The 25,578-nt window shown below is 32.2% G+C and overlaps 1 protein-coding gene across 1 annotated transcript in view; it reads right to left on the bottom strand.

Annotated features, from left to right (window-relative positions):
• Nucleotides 1-272: 272 nt before the first annotated feature.
• The window catches only part of LOC144255367 (uncharacterized), a 38,442-nt gene continuing 13,136 nt past the window's right edge, over nucleotides 273-25,578 (bottom strand). Inside the window, exons 2-4 of the mRNA XM_077799905.1 lie at nucleotides 19,045-19,115; nucleotides 11,782-11,908; nucleotides 273-6,979 (exon numbers count right to left, since the gene is read on the bottom strand). Coding sequence (XP_077656031.1) covers nucleotides 5,439-6,979; nucleotides 11,782-11,908; nucleotides 19,045-19,047 — 1,671 coding nt within the window. The 5' untranslated portion in view covers nucleotides 19,048-19,115 and the 3' untranslated portion in view covers nucleotides 273-5,438. The remainder of the gene's footprint in view (nucleotides 6,980-11,781; nucleotides 11,909-19,044; nucleotides 19,116-25,578) is intronic.

Raw genomic sequence — 25,578 nt, 5'->3', positions numbered from 1 at the left:
TCAATACTGTATTAGGTACATTGAAAAGATGTTGAGAAAAATATATCTATAATGGTGAAATCTCCCAATTCTTTGTTTTCATTTTTCCTGTGGTGCTTCTGCTATTGATATTAGTATGTTAACTTTAATTTGAATTTTTCATAGTTTCTTAAAACATACGACACTTAGAATTGAGGAAATGACATATAGCATATTTATTTCATAAACTGATATAAGATTCAATGAAAGACTTCAGCATTACTAATGTACATTTTATCAAAATTCCATTAAGTCACAATGTAAGAAACAGTATTAAAATTTTATATAACTAAAGGGTTTTTAACAATGAGCTATAGGCACCCTAAGCAAGTATGTAGTTCCAATTATTCATTTACTGAACTTCATTCATTCATAATATAATAGTTGGTAAAAACCACACATCAGAGAGTCTGTTTTTGAAAAAAATTGTTTGGTGAATTACTAACAATGCAGCATGTAATTGTTATTTGTTCATCATACCCACATCTTACCCACATAATAAGATTGTTATAATACTCAATAAATTGTAGCTAAAAACATGAAAAACCACATACCATATTGTATAGATTATATAAATGCTCTTTTTAACAGAAATTTACTATATGCTAATTAGAATTAAGTTCATTCTAATTATTTCAGATATTAAAAAAAACCTACAAGACCTCATTTGAAAAGGGCAAAATAGATTTCAGAAGTAACTACTGTTTCTCTAGTGAATAATGTGTATAGAAATCTGCTAAGGTGTTGGGGTATGAAAACATATTTGGGATGCATCAGAGAGTGCATATGAAAAAACATACTATTGATCATATTATATAAATGAAGTGAAATATCATATCAAAAGGTTAAAAAAATTAACTTTTGGGGAAAAAAAGCAAAAGAGTGCACTAGTATTTGAAATAAGGTAATAAATTTTCTTTTCTATAAGTAGTTGTTTCTGGGTGTCATTTCAGTCTTTACTTTAATTATCCATGCATTCTGTTAAGTACCCCTATAGGTGTTTTTGGAAAATATTGGCATTCAGTCAGTAATGCCACCAATTTTCTGTTCTGCAATATTAAAGAACTATTTCAGATTTATTGCAATGAATAGTTTTGTTTAAAAGTAACAGTAGTTTTCCAATGTAGAAATTACTAAGGTAAATTTGGGTGTTCTCAAAAAGTTTATAACAACCATATTTGATGAACTTTTTCTCATAGTGTATAAGAAAAGTTGCTTCCACACCCCAAACCAGACACCATTGGAATACCCTTATGTAGTATCAGCATATACAAGTTTTGATGAGGACTTTTGCATATTTTCTCCTTTTACTTCCCACCTACAACATGGCTTATTTTTTATAAGCAAATTTCTATGCTTGTTCAACCTCTCACACATCTCAGAATTCACTAGGAGGGATCCCTGACAATCTAGAAACAAACATATCTGAGATAGTGTATTGGTTAATATATGAAGAAGTTCAAGAAAATATTGATCTGGCCATGAGGTGGTGCGGTAACTATATAGAAAGCTAAAAAATTGAAAGATAGATAATACTCCTGAGAATTACTATGAATTATGTGGTCTGTGGAAGTAGATATTTTAAGTAGGTAGAGAAGTGTACATCATCACAAGCAGAAAAATTAAATAGAAAAAAGTGCAATTTGCCTTATGCTAAAAAGACCCCTTCATTTATGTCCTTTTCTTTTAGCTCTCAGGTTACATATCTTTGGGCTCAAGATATTCAACAAGAAGAAAGTGGATTTGTTTTATGCTAGATCAGTTAAGAACTGATATAATTAGAATGTAAAGATATTTCAATTGGGGGTTCAGTTGTTTCAAGTATGACAGCTTGCCCAGGAAAACAATGCAGGAGATTTTGTCCAACACTTGATCCAAACTGTATGGAAAAATTATTATCTTTTAAATTAAAAGTGGAACCCACAGGCAATCTACAGCAGGTATTGAAAGGTCATGATGAGACACCAAAAAGCAGTTGTTTTTCTTTTTTTTTCATTAATTGCTGTGGAATTTGATTTGAATGTATGAAATATAAAAACTATATTTAAAAATAAACATAAAATATTCTTTTGTATTTTAAGGCTCAGAGCCTGAGGTCATAATACACAGTATAATTACCTCATATTTTTCTAATGCAATCCCAAGACAAAACAGTTGGGATATATTTTTCATTAAAAAAATTTTTTTACTAAGTAAAACTATGTTGTTCAATGTATCATACTTTTCTCTGCAGTATATGTTTGGCCTTAAAATTAATAGAAGTGAATTCTTTGATGGGGCTGACAAAAGGTTTATATTATCTTGTCCTGGTGAATATTGTGGCAGAATATATGGAGCATGAACCAGAAGATTTCTGAAATTGTGTATTGTTGTGGCTGGAAACACCTGAAAGGTACATCACTGTTATTAATAAAAAAGACTTACTAAAAACAGCAATGTTCTTTTAGCTGTACATAAGTGAACAAATTCTTTGTTATGCAAAAATGCCCTATGCATCCAGAGATCACTGAAATACATTATACAGAGACTCTGGAAATCTCAGTTCTATTTTTTACCTCTAACTAGTAAGTTTTTCTAGCTCAATAAATCTTTATTCCTTTTCTTGCTTTTAAAACCAGAGGAGAAATACTTTTCTTTTTTTAACTTTCTGGATTGTTTCTCAATTTGACTGAAATAAAACATGCAGGAATCTTTTGGAATATATTATAAGGCATACAAAAGGAAGTGAATAATCTTTGCTAACATTGTGATTCTTTTTCTTTCAAATGCTGTTCTAGCTCAAATTGGGTAACATCTTTCTTCAATTACCTCTGATTATATGATGATTTTCCCCCTAGAATTTAGAGGCCACACTTCATCCAGTATTTGTCTCTTGCTTAAATCTTTACAAGTTTTTATTTGTATATTGTTGTGCTTTGATCCAATTTATTTTTCTTCTTATTTAGTGTAATTTGATGTATAATTAAATTGGTATAAATATGTCTGTATTGGAGAGTGTACAATGTCCCCAGGCATTGTTCTTAGCCATATATTGTTTTAAACTCAGTTCTTCAAAAATTATATGTAATATTAATAATATTGTGAATGATATTCAATATGATTTTTGAATGGATTCCATGCATAAAAAGCCTTTGCCCTATTGTAGTTGGTAAGCCAACATTTTATGATAAGAAACTTAATCTTTACATAAAGCCTTCTCAGTTTACCTCTTACCACTTGGTTCACAGAAAATAAGACTATGAAACATAGCTCATTGATTATTTTTTCATAAGTATAAGACCTCACTCAACCTTGACTCCACATCCATTTCTCTGATTCCTGCCCTAAAATAACACTGCCTATAGAATAACAGTGATGTCAGAATTAACTAATGTATATGAAAACACTGATCATTTACCTCATTCACATAAAAATGAAATGTTTCCAATGAGGCTGAAGTCTAGAAGTGCATTATGAACACACAAGAAAGATAAAGCATTTCTCTCCTGCAAGAGCTACCTTTAAGGTTGTGGAAATTCAGTCTATTCAAATCATTATGAAATGTTAAAATGTTAAAAAGTTAAAATGTTAAAATTTGTAAATCAAGATGTGAAAATCTGGGGCTTATTTTCCAATATTTATCTATGTCCTTCCTATAACTTGTAATTTCACCATGAAAAAAAAACCATAAAATAAATTACAATGATTTGATTATGCAAATTATACTCCACATTAAGTTTGATTAAAATGTGTAAAAGTATTAAGAAATGCTAGAGTATTATTTACTCAATAGTAGGTTTTACTGTTGCATAAAATATTTAATCAAGTGGAATACTGTGATATCTGTCTTTTAATGACAAAATGCAATACATGAGTGTTAACATATACAGAAATATTCAGTTACAAAGACATATTGCATACATAAATAGGTAAAAAATGCACTGTAAACTGGGCAAGATGGTCCATGCTTGTAATCCAAGCAAATTGGGAAGCTGAGTAGTTTCAGAAGTTTAAATTCAGCCTCAGCATCTTAGTGTGGATTCACACAACTTGGCAAGACCAGTATCAAAATTTGAAAAGGCAGAGAGAGGACATAAGAATGTGGCACTGTGTTTAAAAATCCCTAAATTTAAACTGCAATACAAAAAAAGATTAAAATATTACAATTCAGTGTTACACATCAAAAAATAGATTCCTTATAATTGTTTTCTCTGGTATTCAAAAGTGAAAATAGTAATATTTGATTTAGAAAAAAAATATATGCTTTCAACGATGAGGTTTCTGCATTATACATGTATGATATTTATGACTGACATTTCTACCAAATAACTTGATAATGCTTAATAAATTTAATCAAGTTACTTATATTCGATATTTAAATGAGTTGTGTCTTTATTGATCCTCATATACACCAAGGTGTAATGTATAGATAATGACTTCACTATACTCTCACATTTGCCAAGGTGTTGATTTTAAATGTTTCATTGTTATATAAGGCATACATTTTGGACAAAATCTGTTCAATGTTCACTACTGGTATGATTTTTCAGATGTTCAATGAATTTAAAATTTGAATAAGTTGGGAAATATTATTTAACTTTTTAGGGTTTCTGGGCACAATGTATTCTCCAAAAATCACTAGTGTTTAAGAAACATGTGGCTATGAAATGTTGTTGTTTTTTTTTTTCCATTTGTATTCTCTCTAACCTGTATGTATCCACAGGTGCTGAGTATTGTTGAATAAATTTTGAAGGCATTGTCACATTGTCAATTTTCACATTTCCAAACTTTCTCTCTGCTATGATTATTGTGGTGAGGATTAAATTTTAACCCCTTCTTAGAGGAATGGTTCAATGGTCTAATTTATAAGGCTTCTCTCCAACATATTTTCTCTGATGTCTAGTAATGTATGATATATAATTTAAAATATTTCTACATTCTCTATATTTGTATGTTTCCTTTTCAGAATAAATAGCCTAGTGGTGAAAAAGAATTGATTTCTTATTAAAAGCTTTGATACATTGTTTTCATTCATAGGGGTTCTTTCCTATATAAATTCTGTTGTTAATGAGGTTTAGTTTTTCTTTAAAAGTATTATCACTTTATTTACATTTCATATTCACCAGGGTGTCTTCTGCTGTGGTGAATAGTTTTATTTTTTATTAAAAGTTTTGCCACTTTATTCACATTTTTAGGGCTATTCTCCAGCGTGAGTTCTTCTATGGTGAATAATGCCTGTTTTATTCTAAAGGCTTTGCCACATTTGTAGGGCTTCTCTCGAGTGTGAATTCTGTGTTGCAAATAAGGTGTGATTTTCGATTGAAAGCTTTGCCACATTCTTTGCATTGGTAGGACTTCTCTTCAGTGTGACTTCTGCTGTGGCAAATAAGGTTTGATTTTTGACTGAAAGCTTTGCCACATTCTTTACATTTGTAGGGTTTCTATCCAGTGTGAGTTCTGCTGTGGAGAATAACGTGTGATTTTCGACTAAAAGCTTTGCCACATTCTTTACATTTGTAGGGTTTCTCTCCAGTGTGAGTTCTTCTGTGGCTAATAAGGTTTGATTTTTGACTGAAAGCTTTGCCACATTCTTTACATTTGTAGGGTTTCTCTCCAGTGTGACTTCTGCTGTGGCAAATAAGGTTTGATTTTTGACTGAAAGCTTTGCCACATTCTTTACATTTGTAGGGCTTCTCTCCAGTGTGAGTTCTGTTGTGGCTAATAAGGAGTAATTTTCGACTGAAAGCTTTGCCACATTCTCTACATTTGTAGGGCTTCTCTGCAGTGTGAATTCTGCTGTGGTGAATAAGGAGTAATTTTAGACTGAAAGATTTGCCACATTCTTCACATTTGTAGGGCTTCTCTCCAGTGTGAGTTCTGCTGTGGTAAGTAAGTCCTACTTTTCGACTGAAAGCTTTGCCACAATCTTTACATTTGTAGGGCTTCTCTCCACTATGAGTTCTGCTGTGGTGAATAAGGTCTGTTTTTTGACTAAAAGCTTTGCCACATTCTTTACATTTGTAGGGTTTCTCTCCAGTGTGACTTCTGCTGTGGCAAATAAGGCTTGATTTTCGACTGAAAGCTTTGCCACATTCTTTACATTTGTAGGACTTCTCTCCAGTGTGAGTTCCTCTGTGGCAAATAAGGTGTGATTTTCGACTGAAAGCTTTGTCACATTCTTCACATTTGTAGGGCTTCTCTCCACTGTGAGTTCTGCTGTGGTAAGTAAGTCCTACTTTTCGACTGAAAGCTTTGCCACAATCTTTACATTTGTAGGGCTTCTCTCCAGTGTGAGTTCTTCTGTGGCGAATAAGGTCTGTTTTTTGACTAAAAGCTTTGCCACATTCTTTACATTTGTAGGGTTTCTCTCCAGTGTGTGTTCTCCTGTGGCAAATAAGGTGTGATTTTCGACTGAAAGCTTTGCCACAATCTTTACATTTGTAGGGCTTCTCTCCACTGTGAGTTCTGCTGTGGTGAATAAGGTCTGTTTTTTGACTAAAAGCTTTGCCACATTCTCTACATTTGTAGAGCTTTTCTCCAGTGTGAATTCTTCTTTGGTAAATAATGTTTAATTTTTGACTAAGTAGTTCACCATATTCTTCACATTTGTAGGGCTTCTCTTCAGTGTGAATTCTGCTTTGCTTAATAAAGGTTGAGATTTCTTTAAAAACATTCTTCCCATTGGTAAGGCATCTCTCCAGTGTGGTTTCTTCTGTGGCAAATAAGACCTTTTTTTTACTAAAATCTTTGCCATATTTTTTATATTTGTAGGACTTTTCTCCAGTATAAATTCTCTGGTGGTGAACAAGACCTGATTTTTTATATGATTTCTGGTGTTCACTCTCACTTGTAGTTTTCCTTATTTTCTTTTGTAGTAAATAGTCAAGATCACAACTTCTGTATTTCCCACTTATCACTTTGTGAAATATATGTTTTATGCCCTTTTCTGGTGAATATTCTTGGGTGTCCTGAGGAGTCATGGCTGAAATAAACAAAAATAAAAAAAATAAACAATACCTACTAGACAGGGATAAATATATTTTACATACATAACATGAAATTGAGGTAGAATAAATACATCAGGAGTGTAGAAGATTAGTATGTCCAAGTCATCATAAATCAAAAAAATATATCAGTTCAATAAAAAAAGCACAAACAAAATAACCTTCAGAATATTACTCAAAATTTTGTAGAGATCACAGCATCCAAGAGGAGTATATCATTAAGAAGAGAAATATAATAAAGAGAAGGTAAGTATGTTACTTTTATCATCTACAGCCTTTTGTTCTCTATAAGATAGCATTGTGTATTTAGGAAATATCTACCAGCTACATTCACTCTCAGTAGAACAAGAGAAATGTAAAACATACAAATATTTGTTGCTTTCTCAAAGAAAGTATCTAAAAACTGGCTTTGGTCTACCATGACATACAGACATGAAAATAACTAGTGTATTTTGAGTGATAATACCACAAATATTCAACAAGGGTAAAGAGGCTATGGACTCTTAAACAGAAAAATGAACAAAAAAATTTACTAAGAAATATACACATATATGTCTATAAAATTTTCCATTAAAACATTTTAAAAGACTATAAAAACCTTGCGTAGCCTATGGCCATAATACTTGGATGAAGTCAACCCATAACAATCAAGTATAATAAATTGATTTTTATATTTTTAAATTCATGAGATATGATGATTTCTTTCATTGACAAATACACCTTTGTTTATTTCCTAAATATATCATGGTACTTTATACTATATATATACAAGGTAAAATTACTAAATATAGTGAATTAACATAAAAAAGAATGAATTAACACAATTATTATTTTAGATAATTATCAGTTTTGTTCTTACAAGGTATTATATTTCTTCTATTAGTATTTATGAAGAATATAATACACTCACCATGTGGTAAAACAAAACTCTTGACTCTCTTATGCTCAATAAAATAAAAATATGTAACTTTGAGTATAATATCAACCCTACACAAAACACAGTACCTGGTGAGGAAAATTTTACCCACTAAATTTCTGTCTTCCACATGTGAATCAAATGTACCTGCAACTTAATCTCTGCATGCCACATTTCTCTTATTGCAAAGTCCTGCATATATTTCTTATAACACTTTAAGAGACAAAATATTTTATAATTCAATAATAATAGTATATAAGTACAATATTTGTACACATTTGGTCATTGATAGGCACATACATTGAGCCCATAACTTTAATACTGAGAACAAAGTCTGCACTAAACACAAAAGCTGAGTTTTCTGATTTAATTATTCATGGATACATATTTAGCACTGGCATTTCTCCATCTTTAGGTCATCTAACTTTTAATTTTTCATGTGTGGTGCTTCAGATTAACCCCCTAAATTCTATATCACTGAACTACAACACAAGTCTTTTTAAAATTTTTTGACTCATGCTGTTTCTAAATTTCTATGACTTCCCTCAACACGAAGTACTTTTGCATGGCCTCCCAATTTGCAAATATTACAAGGATGCAGCACTGCTGTTGCCTATTTTTATTTATTTAAATGTTTTTTTATACTTTTTTACAAAAATGAACTATATAATCTACTGTTAGCTCCTTTAATGAACAAAAAAAATAATACAGCAAATATAAACAAAGAGAAGCATGGCTTAATCCAAGTGACAAGAAAAAAAAAAATTAAAAACTGAAAATTAGGATACTGGCAGTTATGAATTACTCAAAGAACACTAAATAATGATTTAAAGAAAGTTTAGAGAGTGAAATTAAGACAAAAATATAAATATAAATAAGCATAAATCGTGTATGTGAATAATTCTTTTAAAAAAATGAGAGGGGCATTCCTAGTGTGCAAACCTGAAATTCTACCAATATGGGAGAGGCTTATCAAGCAGGACCAAGTTTAAGACAAGTCTAAGCAACTTGTGAAATACTGTAAAAATTAAAAACCTATAGAATATACAAAGAGAAGTGGGATACACACACACACACACACACACTACACTTGAGGGGATATAAAACATATATATATATATATATATATATATATATATATATGTAAAAAATCCACTCATGTCACAATAAAAAGCAATGATCTAGAAATTAAATCATTAATCAAAATAGAAAAATAAGAAATATAGAAAATAGCTTACAAAGCAGAAGTATAATGAGTTATTCACTTCAAAATATTTATGATTATAATGCATTATTAAAAAACACAATAAAAAAGAAAAAAAATACTGACAAAATTGAATCTAAAAAAAGAAACTTCCTAGTCAGTACCAGCATTGAGCATGAAAAGAAGCCAAGCATGATCTGCTCCTAGAGGGCCTATTTGTTTAAAGATGGATAATACCTCTGCATTTACATCTCATCCTTTTGCACAATGTTTAATGAATGAGGTTTAGTTTTAAATTATGAAATTTCTCATAATCATTTGACAAGCTTTTGTTGAGTAAATTATATCCTGATCCTTGCCTTTTAAAACAGAAACAAACCAAGATCTAGCCTCTCTCATATTAATATACATTAAATACTGTTTTATTTACACTTAATGTGCTCAATATACAACATAAAATTAATATTCAAAATTGGTCATCTGCATTGAATAGGCATTTTATTCTCAAACAGCCATTATCTATCTATCTATTTGTCTATCTATCTATCTATCTATCTATATCTATCTATCTATGAAAATATATATAAGATTTCACCTTATTATCATGGCAAGGTACTATGCCTTTGATCACATGGGGAAAAGCATGGACTGTTAAACTTATGCCAAAATGTTCTTTTTGATGCATGAAATGTAGCAATTATAAATGTATATCAGGGACTTGACAAGCTAATTTGTAAGATTCATTTAACCCTGGAAGAGAAGAGTCCCTCCAAACAAGAGAATAATCATTCTCCTTAAAAGAGGAGAAAGATTAATAGAGGAACCCAAGATACTATAATTCCAGATTCTTTGGGGGATATAAAACCATTAATAACCTCAGCTCAAAAGGAGTTGGCTCAAATAGGTTAGAATGCACTATGGATAACTTAGTTACTGCTTTGGTTGCTAAACTCACACAAAACTCTGTTAATGCTTAGCTCTGTTTTTGTACACCACTTGTGGGAAACTCAGTACTGTCAGATCCTGGACTTCTACAACCCATTAAAATATCTTGACTCACTTGGATGAAATCGTTATATACCTGAAAAAATGTCTCATGATATTCATTGTTGTGTTAGCAGAATAACTGTGTCCTTACCATCCACATAGTATTTAATAGGTCACAATCCTGCATAATATATTCATGAAAGGTCTATCCTCTTGATAAAAACTGTGATAATTCAGTGAACCTTCTCTCTAAGGCAGAATTTGATGCTCTGACATTTCCCTTAGTGGGTTTCCCTGATTAGCTCTATGGGCTTACAAAACTACAATGAAACTTACCTATGCTATCATAAAAAGTATTAGTCATGCCTCCATGGCTGTTAATATGCTTAATGAAGAACAAAAACAACATTGTCAAGCCATACTTAAAATTCATGATTGCAATTGATTGTGTGGTATTGTTATATCATAATGGATATCAGAAGTTTAATAACATGTGTTCCTTCAAATTTAAGTGATAATAGTAATTTTATTTCAAAAGACTTAGATTACCTTAAAGATATCATTAATAAGGTACAACAAGATGATTGATGATTGACTTGTTGGATTGGCTAACTTCATGTTTACTCAATTTCATCTGCATCAAAAAATATTCATAGTTGGATGTTTACTGATGTTGGCACTTGCTGTTGTCTATGGCTGCCCTATTTTTTTCCCCCACCAGCATTAAGGAGATAAGGCCTTAAAAAAAGAGGGGGGGGCTTTAAGTATTCTGACCTTGGAGATAGAAAGTGTGCGGGTGATGGAAACTGGCACCCTGAGTCCCACAATAGTTAAGTCCCAGCAGTTTCTCTCTGAAGCTATTAAGACAACTTTACAGGTGCACTATCTAGTTTCTGTGGTAATGTCCTTTGGGAGAAGAGACTCTTTGTTTGTATTAACTGTATGCTATCTTGGTTAGCTAACACTTGGGGTTAAAATAATACTAGGTTAGAATGCAGTCATTCCAACAGAAGCTATGTAATTTTGGGGCATACTATGTACAGCCATGAAGAGGAGTGGCCAGTTTTTTTTTTTTTTTTTCCTTTTCACTGAGATTGATTCTCTGTCTTCTTTTTGCTTCTTTAAAGGTTTCCTCACAAGAAGAATTGTAACACATCATGCTGGCCCTCACAATAAAACGTAAGTATTGATAGTTAATCTGAATAAACCGGGACATAACTAAAGAAGAAAATGGAGGATCACAAAGAATTTGAAAATGTGATAAATGTAGGGCAGTATGTGTTCAATGATTAAAATCAAAAGAAATAAACCTAAGCTTCTAAAATGTTTTTTTTCCCTGCTAAATAACTACTCTACCAACATTTTTTAGATTGGTATTCTCTATTTGAATGTCTCGCTGTGTCCCCTGCTCTGTGTAGGCTACAAGAGTTTACATCACTAATGTATGCTAGGAACTACTTATCTAAAGTGGAGAATGTATAACATACCAAGAAAGAGAGAGATTAAAGAGTAACAATATATATTAAAGAGTAAATTATCTGTACTAAAAATGCCCTTTATCTTTGAAACACAAAACTGAAACTCATTCTTATTGAGAAGTTCCCAGAAGATACAACAGAAGTACATTAAATAATAACTATTAATTAAAAATTTTAAATGGAAATTAAACTTACCAAGGAAGGCAAAGTTTCTATAGTTCTCTAACATCACATCTTTATATAAGTTTTTCTGAGCAGGCTGAAGGCATTCCCACTCCTCTTCAGTAAAATCAATGGCTATATCCCTGAATGATAACAGTAACTGTAAAAAGAATAGATAAATAAATAACACATTAACCACATGAACATTTGCACAGTCTGTAAGGTAAATGAAGTTAAAATGAAAGTTAGTAGACTGTCATGTAGGTGGTGTTCTGGAACAAAATGATACTATTATCTACTTCTGCAGAAAAAGTGATTTAAGTTCCAAAAAGTATATATATTCCACATTTGTGAAACACAACATAAAACTCAGACATTACCAGAAAAATATATAATTTTTGATATTTTATATCATGATCTAAATTATGTATATTGTTCAGATGAGAAAATTATTGTAATTAAAAAAGGGAATCCTCAAATTTTAATTGTACAACCACTAATCAGAGATTTACTAAAGTGTAGAATCTTATTTTTTATTTCTCTGATAGAGCTGGCTTTTCTGAATATGTAGTAATATCTCTAGTAATCCCAATACCAATGGTATAAGAGAAATTTTGAAATATAACAAGGTAGACAGACCACATAATGGAAATATTTAATAGTGAATTTAAGTTCAAACATTCTATGGTATTTATGGACGTTATTAATATAAAAAATAACAAAAACAATCCTGTTTGCATTTTCCGTTTTATAATTTTAACAATTTTTAACATACCAAATAATATATAATTTTTTTTTTTTTGGTTCTTTCTAGTTCTACCTGAGAGTAGAATCAATTTTTATGGTATTAGGTAAGCATGGGATATATTTTATCCTAATTAGAATCTTGTTCTTGTTGGTGACTCTGATGGTAGGATTTATACATATCTTTAATATTTCTATCTCCTTCCGTTTTATTTATTTATTTATTTATTTTTACCACTGTGCAATCTACTGTTCTTGTTCTTACCCTTCCCCACTTTATGAACTTTAGATTTTACATATCAGCAAAAAAAATTAAACATTCAGTTTTAAAGAAATGGTTTGTTTTACTAAGCATAACATCTCCAGATCCATTCATTTACTGGCCAATGTCATAAAGTTATTCTTCTTTATGGCTGATTAATAGTTTATTGTGTACATAAGCAACAATTTTTTATTTTGTCATCATTGAATGGACCCATTCCTCATTGAATGTTTGCTTTTGTAGCTTAGCTATTGTGAATTATGCTGCTATGAACATTAATGTGGCTGAGTCAATGTAGCATTCTGATTTTATGTCCTTCGGGTTTATACAGTACAGTAAAAAACCTGGGTTAAATTGTCTTTCCATTTCTTTAAACAATATCCATAGAGGTTATTATGTTTCACTTAGACCTCTATACAGCTGCAAAAATTAAAATTCAACTAAACCTGAGGTTGAAAATAAAACATACAGAAAATAATTAGTAAGCCATAAAATGACTAAGAATTTATTATCAAATCTTTGATCACAATGAAAAGTAAATTTTATAAACTAAAAGTAAAGAAAATCTTAAGCAAAAGAACAAAATCAGAAGCTATTAAAGATGAACATAACACAGAGACAGTTACCAATATCCATGTTGGTGCTTTTAAAAAGCAAATGAGCAAGGTCTAGTGATGGAAAACTATAGTTCCAGTGACTGAGGAGGATGAGGAAAAAGGATCATAAATTCGAAGACAATATTATATATAATATTGTCTTATATATATTGTATTGAGCAACTTAGTGAGGCACTTAGCAACTCAGCAAGACTGATAAAATAAAGAAAGGACTGAGGATGTGGCTTCATGGATAAGCACCCCTGGGTTCAATTTACAGTACAAATTTTAAAAAAGCAGATACAATTAAAGAAGCAGTAGCAAATTTGAAAATTCAACAAATAATAATTATTTTAATTATATCATATATAATTTCAAATATATGCATATATAATGATTTCTCATTTGATGGAAATACACTCTGATGGAAATTTTATCCTAAGAATATTCTGCAATTTTTCATTTCTCTGAGTATAATGACAAGAATCTAGATATCTGGCTAAGATATTTGTTATTTCCACTGTTGTACATAAAGTCTACTGCTGATGAAAATATCATGATGCCACATGATTGATGCTATGAACTTAAATCAATCAGGGTAAACCTCATAATAAAATAAATGGTAGAACTACAGAAAACAACAACAAAAACAAAACTCTTAATAAGCCTCTTGTTATTTAGGCAGTGATACATAATGAAGATTGGAGTGCAGGGAAGAGGAAAAATGGAATTCATTCCAAAGAAAGATGCTAGGATATTGGGAAAACAGTGTGATAATAAAATGCTATTTTATCCCTTTATTCAAAAAACATAACAACATATAGACACATTAAATGCTGAATATAAGTTATTAATAAATAATACTGAAATATATAAAAAGTACAAAACTTAAAAATTTATATACAAAAGATAGGGTACATACTACATTTACAATAACTTCAAAAAAAAAATAAGATACTTGGGAATCAACTTAATGAAAGAGGCGAAAGATCTATACAAGAAAAACTACAGAACCCCAAAGAAAAAAAAATCAGAAAAGACCTTAGAAGATGGAATGATCTACCTTGCTCATGAATAGGCAGAATTAATATTATCAAAATGACCATGCTATCAAAAGCACTATACAGATTTACTGCAATTCTAATCAAAATCCCAATGGCATTCCCCATAGAATTAGAAAAGCAACCATGAAATTTATCTGGAAAAATAAGAGACCCCGAATAGCTAAAGCAATCCTTAGCAGGAAGAGTGAATCAGGTGGCATCACTATACCAGACCTTAAACTATACTACAGAGCAATGGTAACAAAAACAGCATGGCATTGGCAACAAAACAGACTGATATACAAATTGTACAGAATAGAAGACACAGAGACTAACGCACAAAATTACAATTATTATATATTAGACAAAGGAGCCAAAAACATGCACTGGAGAAAATATAGTCTCTTCAACAAACCCTACCTCTCACTATGCACAAAACTCAACTCAAAGTGTATCAAGAACCTAGGAATTAAACCAGAAACTCTGCACCTAATAGAATAAAATGCAGGCTCTAGTCTTCATTATGTAGGATTAGGCCCCAATTTCCTTTACAAGACACCTATAGCACAAGAATTAAAACAAATAATCAATAAATGGGGTGAAATCAAACTAAATGTTTATTCTCAGCAAAAGAAACAATCTGTGAGGTGAAGAGAGAGCCTACATACTAGGAGGAATTTTTTACCACTCACACTTCAGATAGAGTACTAATCTCTAGGGTACATAAAGAACTCAAAAATCTAAGCAAATAATAATAATTATAAAAATAATAATAACAACAACAACAACAACCCAGTCAACAAATGGGCCAAGGATCTGAACAGACAATACTTAGAAGAGAATATACAATCAATCAACATTTTTTCTATATATCTGATAGGTTATGCTGCTCCCTTTTCAGGACCAAGCATAGTTCTTGTTCAGTTTCTAAGGAAGGAAGACATGAACCAGAAGTATTCTCAACTCTCCTTTATAAATTATCAAATACAATTTTCTATGTCATGTTCTAAACATAGGTGGACATGGGAAATAGAGACTTGGAGCAGAGAACATTTTTTATTAGAAACACAGTGTAAAAGAAAGACAAAAAAAAAAAACATAATTATTTGCACCACTTTGAAGCACAAAAGAAATGGACCCTGGAATTCAGAAAAGAAAGATTCATACTTTTATACTCAGGAATGTGGATGACATGGATGCCTAAAGTGAAAAGGTTATTACAAGCTTTTGAAATACATTTTATGTGAGTGGCAGATAATCGTTAACCAAATAGTATCTGCACAGTGTCTTCCAGGGGCTTTATCAGCTGTGCACTACAGAACATACAGGTATTCATAGCCTCCATGAAGAGCATTATTTATCTGTGTCCTCTAAAATTATTCCCACAGTATAGATAAAAAAAAATGGGTATTTGTATACTGAATGGCAATTCAGCAGCCCACATCAAACTACCCAGACAGAACTGTATGAAGTTTCTTCAAAGACCATCAATGTATTGTTAGCTCCTGACACAGGGATGTCAGTCTGGGGAAATATTATTTTCTTTCCATTTTGAAGAGAGTGCATTGAGAATACATTTCAGGGGCAACACAAGTACTTTTTTTTTCATGTTAAGAAACTATTCAGAAACAGACCTCCCAAGACAGATTTCTTAGAAGGGTAAATGCCTGGAGATTACAAAATGAAAAAAAAAAAAAAAATCAGTGGCCCTGAAAGACTCAGTAAGGAAATAAATATAAAAGGCTTATTAGAAACTGAAAAGCAAAAAAGTAACTATTTCTAAAAATAAATATGCTCATTAGTTGCTATCTCCTCAGCATGTCATTAAGTAAACAACAAATTATGTATGAATATTTCTAGGATTGAACAAATTTTATTCCATATGATTTTATATTAAACACCAAAATCCAGATAATAGAATTCATGATTCACTGCCAAAAATATTTAAGAAAAAAATTCCTTAAGGAGTGGATGTTTAGTAAATATGTCATTTAACAATTTAATTACCATATGATTTTGAGGAAATTTACTCATTTTCCTGCAGCCATAGTGTTGAGATATTTCTTATTTATTTTTCCTGTAGTAACTTCCAAAGATAAAACCTAGAATCCACTTTAAATAACCTACACTTACAATCACACAAGAAACCTATAATAAATGATGAGGATAAAAAAGGCAATTTTAAAAAATAATTTAAACCTTTTTCTTTTTGTTGAAATCAAACTCAAGCTGCATTTTTGGATCCATTTTCTCTTTTAAGCCAGAAATCATAAAAAAAATATAAAGGCCAAAAATTTGAACTGCAAATTTATACATGAGTTATATCTATTAGATTTAAAAATTCAAAATTTTTAGAAATTAACAATTGCAAAATAAAAACCCATTTTGGGAAAAAATAATAATATTGATGAAAATATAGAACAAATGAATAATTATTAACTAAAAAGGAGTTTAAATTAGTATCTATTTGTGGAAAATATTTTGCTATTGAATATACATGATACTCCCCATCATAGAGACTTAGTGAAATTAGAGCATATGTGACCATGATAACATATAAGTACGCAATGGTACTCAACCAAACACTTTAATTCCAAGGGCATGGCTCAATACAACACACATCTTGGAAGAGAAAAATAATAATCTGTATGAAAAATGGTCACTAGGCCGGTCACATTTCATAACATATTCAGTTTAAAAAAGAGCATAAAACACTATGTATAAATTTTACAGAGGTGCCTTATGAAAGTGGTATTTTACATGTGTAAATTTTTAGAAATAAAATATGTAGAACTTATAAGAAAATAAAAATTATGAGAAGCACATAAAAGACTGAATTATACATCCCATGTATAGATGATAAAACTCATCATTATAAAGGTGATAATTTTCCCCCAAATTAATACCCAAAACATCTCACCAAAATTGCTATGTACAAATATATATATATCACAGTGAAGTCTACTTTTATGTGTATTCTATAATGCAATAATTTTAAAAAGCTATAAATAAATATACAATAAAAGGAAGTAGGAGAATAGGGATAGGGGAACTACTGGATACTGATGGGTAGCAAATTATATTCCATGTTTTATGATTATGTCAAAATAATCCTGAGTATTAAATACAACAATAATGCAATAATAAAAAAAAATCAAAAACATTTACTTTAAATGAAATAAGTAACCAAATCATAAATTTTTAAAATTAATCTACAAAATTATATGTAGGGGCTGGGGATGTGGCTCAAGCGGTAGCGCGCTCGCCTGGCATGCGTGCGGCCCGGGTTCGATCCTCAGTACCACATACAAACAAGGATGTTGTGTCCGCCAAAAACCAAAAAGTAAATATTAAAAATTCTCTCTCTCTCTCTCTCTAAGAAAAAAAAAACACAAAATTATATGTAACTTTAGCCAAAAACCTTTTCAATTATAAGAGCAAAAAAAAAAAAAAAAACTTATCATGGCCTACTATTCATATATATTGAGAAATCATAATATTACAATAATCATGAAAGTATCACAACACAAATAAAATCCCCATATGAATACATTTGTATGCAAAACCTGTATGCTTTATTGTGATAGTAAAGTCTAGATATATCAACCATAGCAAAAATAATCTCAGCAATTTAGCTATGACCTTTCTCAAAATAAATTTAAACCTACTATTAGAGCTATTTACCGGTGACAAGTCCTTGCCTCCGCAATGCTGAAGTATAATATAAGAGAAGCATGCCAAGGTAAGTTTAGAGTGGAATGTTGAAGCTTTATTAAAGGACGGTAGAAAAGACTTCTCTCAGAGGAAGAAGGGGACCCAAGAGGAGGAATCCATGAAAGGGCGAGATCTTCTCTTTTTTATAACTAAGTTCTTCCTTCAGCTTTCCTGCATTCCTGTTGAATTTCTGTCCTTTGATCTGTTATCTTGCAGTGATGGAATGTACATGGGAAGGCCCAAAGGCTGGGGGACAGGTGGGCTGAAGCAGTAATCTGGGCAGGAAGGGCTTTTGAATTAGCATCTCCCTGTTTGCTGGGAGCTGCTTCATTAACATTTACTTGGGATGGGCTCTGGGCCTTGGGGACATTTTCAATTCCCCTTTAACTGGACTCCATTCTCAATATAATGTTCATTCTTCATTTTACTTGATATTAGACCTGATTTACCTAATGACACTAACTACCTAAATAATAATAATAATAATAATAATAATAATAATAATAATAAAAATAAAAGAAAGTCAAAATAAAAATTAGCTGGCTCAAGAGGAAATTAGGTGCCCCAAAACAACAGCTCCTTTCCTTCAAGAAAATGGCCTGTGGAGATTTGATTTTGATAATTATTCCACCTGTCAATCTCCAGCATCTGGTAAGACAGTGGGCTGCAGGAACACACCTGACACATAGTATTTTAGGCAGACTGAAGATGCCCTTTAAGCATAAGGAAGACAGCAAAGAGTCTCTTCCACTGACATGTTCCCCACCTGGTTGGTCAGTAGGACTGAGGACATAGTGGCCCAGTGGAGGACTTAAGCCTGCAGAAACTGCCCAGAGTCACAATCTGCTAGCTCCTGTTTTCACCACAGCCAGTCTTAGTGGTTCCAATAAATAGTCTTTCTCCCCCAGCCTACCTCACTAGGCCAATACACACTCACCATTTCCTGGTTCTCTGCAGTTGGGCCTCCTTGGGATCCTCAGTTTCTGCACAGGAGAGCAACCTGTGACTCTGAAGTATGAGATTCAAGTCCAGACAAATGTCAAAAAAAAAAAAAAAAAGAGGACTTAGGAGATAAGAAGTAACAGTGAAAGCCCACCCTCCTCCTCCCTGACAACACACAGAATTGGACAGTTCCCACAAAATGCTCTTGATTGGAAGGGGCTCCAGATCATGTATATTGCATCTGAGACCAGAGAGCCCTTTGTGAGTCATCACTACAGTTTTGGGGAGGGTTGTTATCAGGGAAAACAACCCTGATTTTTACAAGCATAATACAAAGGCAGGTACAAGGTTAATGGTTTAAAATTGTTCATCACTTAGGGAGTAAGTTTAGATCATAACATCAGAATTTATGAGGCACTACTAAGGTTTCAGAGAGGGTTGTCATTTGGTCAGGGAAAGCCAGAATTTATGAGTCATCACTAAAGTTTCAGGGAGGGTTGTTATCTCATCAGGGAAAACCAGACATGGGTGAATTCAAGGCACTGGCAGACATTTCAAGCAACTTTAGAAATCACAGTAATTTATAATGAAGCAGAAATTAACTTTTCATGCTTGTGTGATGAGATGGCTCCCAATCTTAAGAAGAATTTAGGCTGGATTTTTCACTTGCCAAAGCCATAGCTTTTAAAGTATATATTTCATACTTTAACAAGTATGAACATTAAATTATTAATATGAATTACTACAAATTTTTTCTTAAAAAACAATTAAAATAGAAACTAAGATTTGTTATTAAGTGGGTAAAAATTTTGATTAATATATTGATGATATAAATATGGAAAATTGTGACAATGATAAAAAGACATTTAATATAATGGCTTCAATATTATAAGTCCCTATGATTAATGTTCAGTGGGTCAGTTCTTCAATTTTTTTTATTCTTTAGGTCATTTTGAATTACAGTCTTGTAAATGTTTGTTAAGTATACAAATTTCAGATTTTGTACCTGTAAAGTAGAAAAATGGCACATTTGAGCCCCTGTGAGGATTTTAAAACTTATAAGCCACGTGGGGCATCTTAGCACATTTTTTTTTTTCATATTTGCACACAGTACAATTCTAGAGAGGAATGAGTTGGAGATATAGTCTACTCTCCTGAGCAAAAGAGAAAATAGCCTTAGGCTATTTCTAAAGCTTTTAACTTTTCTAACTTTTAAGAATTTTTGGTAATTTGAAAAAAATATTTTTAAAATGAATTGTTTGAAATTAATTATTTATCTTTCCTGCATTCTTTTTCACTTTCATTTCATTTTTAGAAGAACTAACAGAACAGAATTCCAAAAATGTTTCATGTGAAAATAAATGTATGTTTCTAATGATCAAGATAGAAAGCAGAAGCAAAACATCATCTAGTTTGATGGGTCTGCATCAAACTAGAGAGTTACATATCTATTTCTGCCATTCTTCAAGAGACTCCTGAGGTTGAAAAAAATCACCAGCCAACAAAGAGAAATGTCTTTTTTGTTTGTTTGTTTCTCACAAATAATTCAAGCTAAAATACAGTAGTATCACTGTAGTTTCAGAACAAAGTGTGTTTTTAAATAATAAAAATTATATATATATATATATAATAACATATAATGTTAGATAGATATTTTTTGCCTGGATAATCAACTTGTACATATTTCCCTTTAGACACAGTTCTGGGAAAAATGTGTCACAAATAAGACATGGATCCTACATTGCTACACAGAGTAATTAAGGCATATACTTAGAGCTTGAATAAAACTTGGCATACAGACATAAATAAGTAGAGAACACAATAGAAAATTATATCTAAATGCTAAGCAGCAAATTCATTGTCTGTAAGTACATGAGGAGACAAGTTATCATAGTATATTTTATGACTGAGTTGCTGCTAATATACAGAGATAGAGATATTTATTAAGAGATGCATATTTTTGATTTAAAAAGGGAAAGATCAAATGATGTAGGTGACTTAAACATGAGAAATTAATATTTTTCTGCACTCAGTATCTTTTTTAGCAGATATATAAATTGTAATTAATTCCAACCAGTAAAATGGAGAAATGGTATAAAGATTATTCTCTATGAGTAAAATTACTTAAAAATAGTACCAAAACTTCCATTCATGTCCAAATGTTTATTCCTGACAAAAAAACTGCTTCTTTAGAACCATTTCTGTAGATATGATTTTTTATAATAAATATTTTTGTGATTTTTTTGCACATTACTTGATATAGTTATGCTTCACATTTTCTCTTCTGTGCAAAATTTAGACCTGAGAAAGACTCAAATCTCTGCTGCCACCTCTGCAAAGACTTTTGATTTCTCTCAGCACATGTTCCATCTACCTATTTTACCACCTGTATTCTGAAAGAAAAAATTTCTAACTTCTAAACTCCCTTGATATTTGAGCTATCTTTTAATTTTTAAGCTTATATCATTTCTATAATGAATACAGTGCTTTCAGTAAAAATGGCTATTATTATGCACCTAGTTCATTTACAGGAGTTTTGTTTTGTTCTTTGGTTTTATTTACAATGAAGTTTAAAAAAAAAAGTTAATGTTGAAAGAGAACACAATGAAAAGACCACCAACTCCAATTTGAAATTAAATTAAATCAAGATTGTATTGTGTACACAAACCTGGCCAGAACTGTCTCTTACAAAACTCCATGCTAGAGATCACCCTCTGATCTTCAGGAAAAAGTATTTTCAGCACAAAATATTACAAAGAAGGTGGGTGTCTCGGGTACTATACAGCTAACAAGATTTTGACAAGCATAAAACAAAGGCAGATAGCAGGTTAAGGATCTACATGTCTCAACATTTCAGGTAGGGAATAAATTCAACTCCAGACATTAGAATTTATGAGCTGCCACTGAGATTTAGATAGAGTTGTTATTTGGTCAGCGGGAGCCAGGATTTATGAGGCACCAGTAAGGTTTTAGAGAAGGTTGTTATCTGGTCAGGGATAGCCAGGCATATTTGAATTCAAAGCACAGGTAGAAATTCCAAACAAGTTTAAAACATCAAAATATTGTCAGGCCAAAGAGAATTTTTAGTTTTCTTACAGAAAATAAAAATAAACTTTTTATAGCTTTTTGACAAGATGTCTCCCAGTCTTATACTGGAATTAGGCTGGGTTCATGATTAATACTGTTCAGAGTCAAAAGATTGGTTTAAAATCCCAGGACTTTTTAATTATTTTTTATATTATGTCATTGAAATATTCATACCAATGGTGACCACACCAGGTGAAAAGATTAATATTTGGAAAATAATTTCCAATACAATAGTAAATATAATTTTTTTCCCTCTTTAAAAGTTCTTTAGCACAGTTCATGTTACCAACATTTGTTGTATATTTTCTATCTAGTTTTAACATTAAGGCTTACATTTACTTTGATAGGGAAACGTTAAATTTGATTTCTTCAAATGGACAATGTCAAGATTCAATTAGATATTCCAGCAGAGGTTGGCATGAAGCACTCGTGATATGTGTAAGGCAGACCTCTATAAGACTACAGCTGCTTGTTCATGTGATTGCTTTTGTTTTCCTAAAATAAGTGAAGTTTTGTACGGTAAAACAATAAAATTATCACAAAAGTAAGATACAAATTGAATTTTTAAGTGGAAATATATAGCTCACAGTCATACTTTTTTGACTCACCTACAGGCAATATGTTACAAAACAAATATTTTGCAAAGTTCTGGTAAATGATATATAAAAACATTTTTTAAAACAATGATAAAGAGGCATAATCCATTTCCTAGAGGTGCACAAAAGATTAGAAAATGGTTCATAAAAGAAGATGTACAGAATATCAGTAAGAACAAAAAAAAGTCTTCAGATAAATGCAAATTAAAATCTGAATGGCATATTGTTACATATTTATTAGACTGGTTAAAATACAAAAGGCTAATAGCCCCTCATGTGGGCAAGATTGCAGAGCAACTGGAAATCCTCTGTGATATTTCTGAGTATATATAATGGACCCAACATTTTGAAAAACAAACTTGTATTTTCCATTTTTGTTTCTAAAATTGAACATAGACACCAAATGTGAGTCCCAAAACCTCCACTCTGAAGTTTCACCCAAGAGAAGTGAAGACATACATCACAAAAGTAGCATTTAGTAACATTTTATTCATAATACCTAATATTTATAGTTTGGAGTCTACAAATAGAAAATTAAATACACTCTGGCCAAATTACCTATACATTGAATAGCATTTAGTAAAGTCCTTCAATGCCTTACTGTTAGATGTACTATGAATTAATAATAAAACAAGATAACTAAAGTTCTTTTAAATAAAAATACATAAACTCTTGTGTTTTATATAAAATTCTAGCACAGACTATTATCAGTTGAGAAAATATAAAAATAGTGATTGCTTCTGGAGTGATGGAGTTGAAATTGACTATTGTAAGAAATTTGGGGGTTTTGGATGCTTATAAGGCATAAAAATACAATTATGGGAGAGGGTCTCATTAAAAAAAAAACAAAAAAAAAAACAAAAAAACAACTATGTTTCACTGTGTGTGGTGGTTCAAGCCTGTAATTCTAGAAGCTTGGGTGAATGAGGCAGGAGGATAACATATTTGAAACCAGACTCAGCAACTTAGTAAAGTTGTAAGCAACCTAGAGGGACCAGGTTAAAAAACAAACAAACAAACAAATAAAAAAAAAACCTGGGGATGTGGCTTAAAGGTTAAGTGTGCCCTTTAGTTCAATTCCTAGTTAAGAAAGAAAGAAAGAAAGAAAGAAAGAAAGAAAGAAAGAAAGAAAGAAAGAAAGAAAGAAAGAAAGAAAGAAAGAAAGAAAGAAAAAGAAAAGAAGAGAAGAGAAAAAGAAAAGAAAAAGAAAAAAATAACACCCTTCACAGCCCGAAACTGCCCAGGGAACTATGACAAAGAGCCATAATCCAAAAGTTGAGAATTTCAAGTGAACTCATGGGGAAAAAGAGAGTCAGAGAAAGTGTCTCTGGAAATTATTTGCCCAGGTAATATAGCTAGTAGTATGGCAGGGGTTATAAAAATCTGAAGGGTGGTATCACCTTGGGGTCTCTTAACCACACTATCTTTTAATTGGACATTAGATGCTAGGTGCCTAAAGCAGGTGGGATGTGAATGGTGAGAATTTTTTTACTTTCATCTATATTTTTAAAATAATTAGGGATAAATAAGTTTGGATTTGGCATTCATGAGCTTTTGAACTAATGGTATTCTGTCTTTAGTGAAGATGTAATTTAGGAGCAAACACATGGAGCAACCACAGAGTCATCTGAAGCCACTCAAGAACAGGAAAAATTGAAAATCAGAACAAGGAAGAGACATGCTACACGGGGCGACAAAGGCCTGCTGGAATGCTGGCAGTTATTTTGCAAGATTCCAGGGTCCTTGGATGATAGGACATGACACACCACAGGGACATTTGGAACATGTGAGTTAGAGCCTCAAGTGAGACTCTACTCCTCCCCAACCCATATCCATGGAGATTGAAATGGCTGAAAATAACTAACTCAAGGAGGTTGGAGACAAGACAGTGGAACAGAAAGAGTCAGAGACGACAAATAAAGGAATGTAACTGGGAGAAGATGTGAGGGAGAGGGTCACAGAGTATCAGGTGGTGATCTGATCATGGGATGCACAAGGCCTCTAGGGCTGGAATCCTGTTCAAAAAAAAAGCCTCAAGTGAGAGAAGGTGCCCAGCAGGGACACAAGGGGCTGCACCCACAGGCTGGGACATAGCCATCTGGGGTACTAGGGGCAGCTTAGGTATGCACAGTGGAGTGGGATTAGCTGAATATTAAGGGCTCCCTGTGTATTGACATTTTGATCATCTTCTTGGACTCTTGAATATGGATAAGTGCTGTCTAGGGTGGCAGAGTCTCTGGCCCTGGAAATCCCATGGAGCCCCTTCCTGGAGTTCGTGGCCTCCTCATTCATGACTGTCCCCCTTGGTTAGCTTTCTATGTTATCCCCAGGGCCCTTGCCATTCCACTTCTCTCTCTAGAACTTTCCCGTCTCCACTTATCACATGGATACCCACTCACTCCCTCTGGATTTTGCTTGGACATGAGCTTTTCAACAGTCTGGAGGTTCCCCCCGCTCATCCCTGTCTCCAACAGACAATCTCTGTGCCCCCCACATTGTGCCCATTGCCTTTACCTTTCCTGATCTACTCTATATTTACTTTTCTCTCTCCCCCCTTTCAAAATTATAAGCTCCAATTACATTGTATCCCCAATGCCTAGAACAGAGATGCTCAATAAATGTTTGTTCAGACAAATCCTGAATCAACATCTGCCACAGGAACTCAGCACATACCACCCAATTTTACTGACCCTTTTCTCCACCTAAACCTGTTTCTGAAGAGCTGAGATGTGAGGCCATGTTTCCAACAGAAACCGTAATGTGTAAGTGGAATCTCATCACGACTCTCAAAGAATCCACTCTCCTTTCACTGGTGAAACAGATCACATGACCAAGTCTGAGGGCAA

Source organism: Urocitellus parryii, chromosome 1 (assembly GCF_045843805.1).
Source record: "Urocitellus parryii isolate mUroPar1 chromosome 1, mUroPar1.hap1, whole genome shotgun sequence".
In the NCBI taxonomy this organism is placed as follows: domain Eukaryota; kingdom Metazoa; phylum Chordata; class Mammalia; order Rodentia; family Sciuridae; genus Urocitellus; species Urocitellus parryii.
The sequence above is the reverse complement of the archived record's forward strand: the minus strand, read 5'-3'. Positions and strand labels throughout refer to the sequence as shown.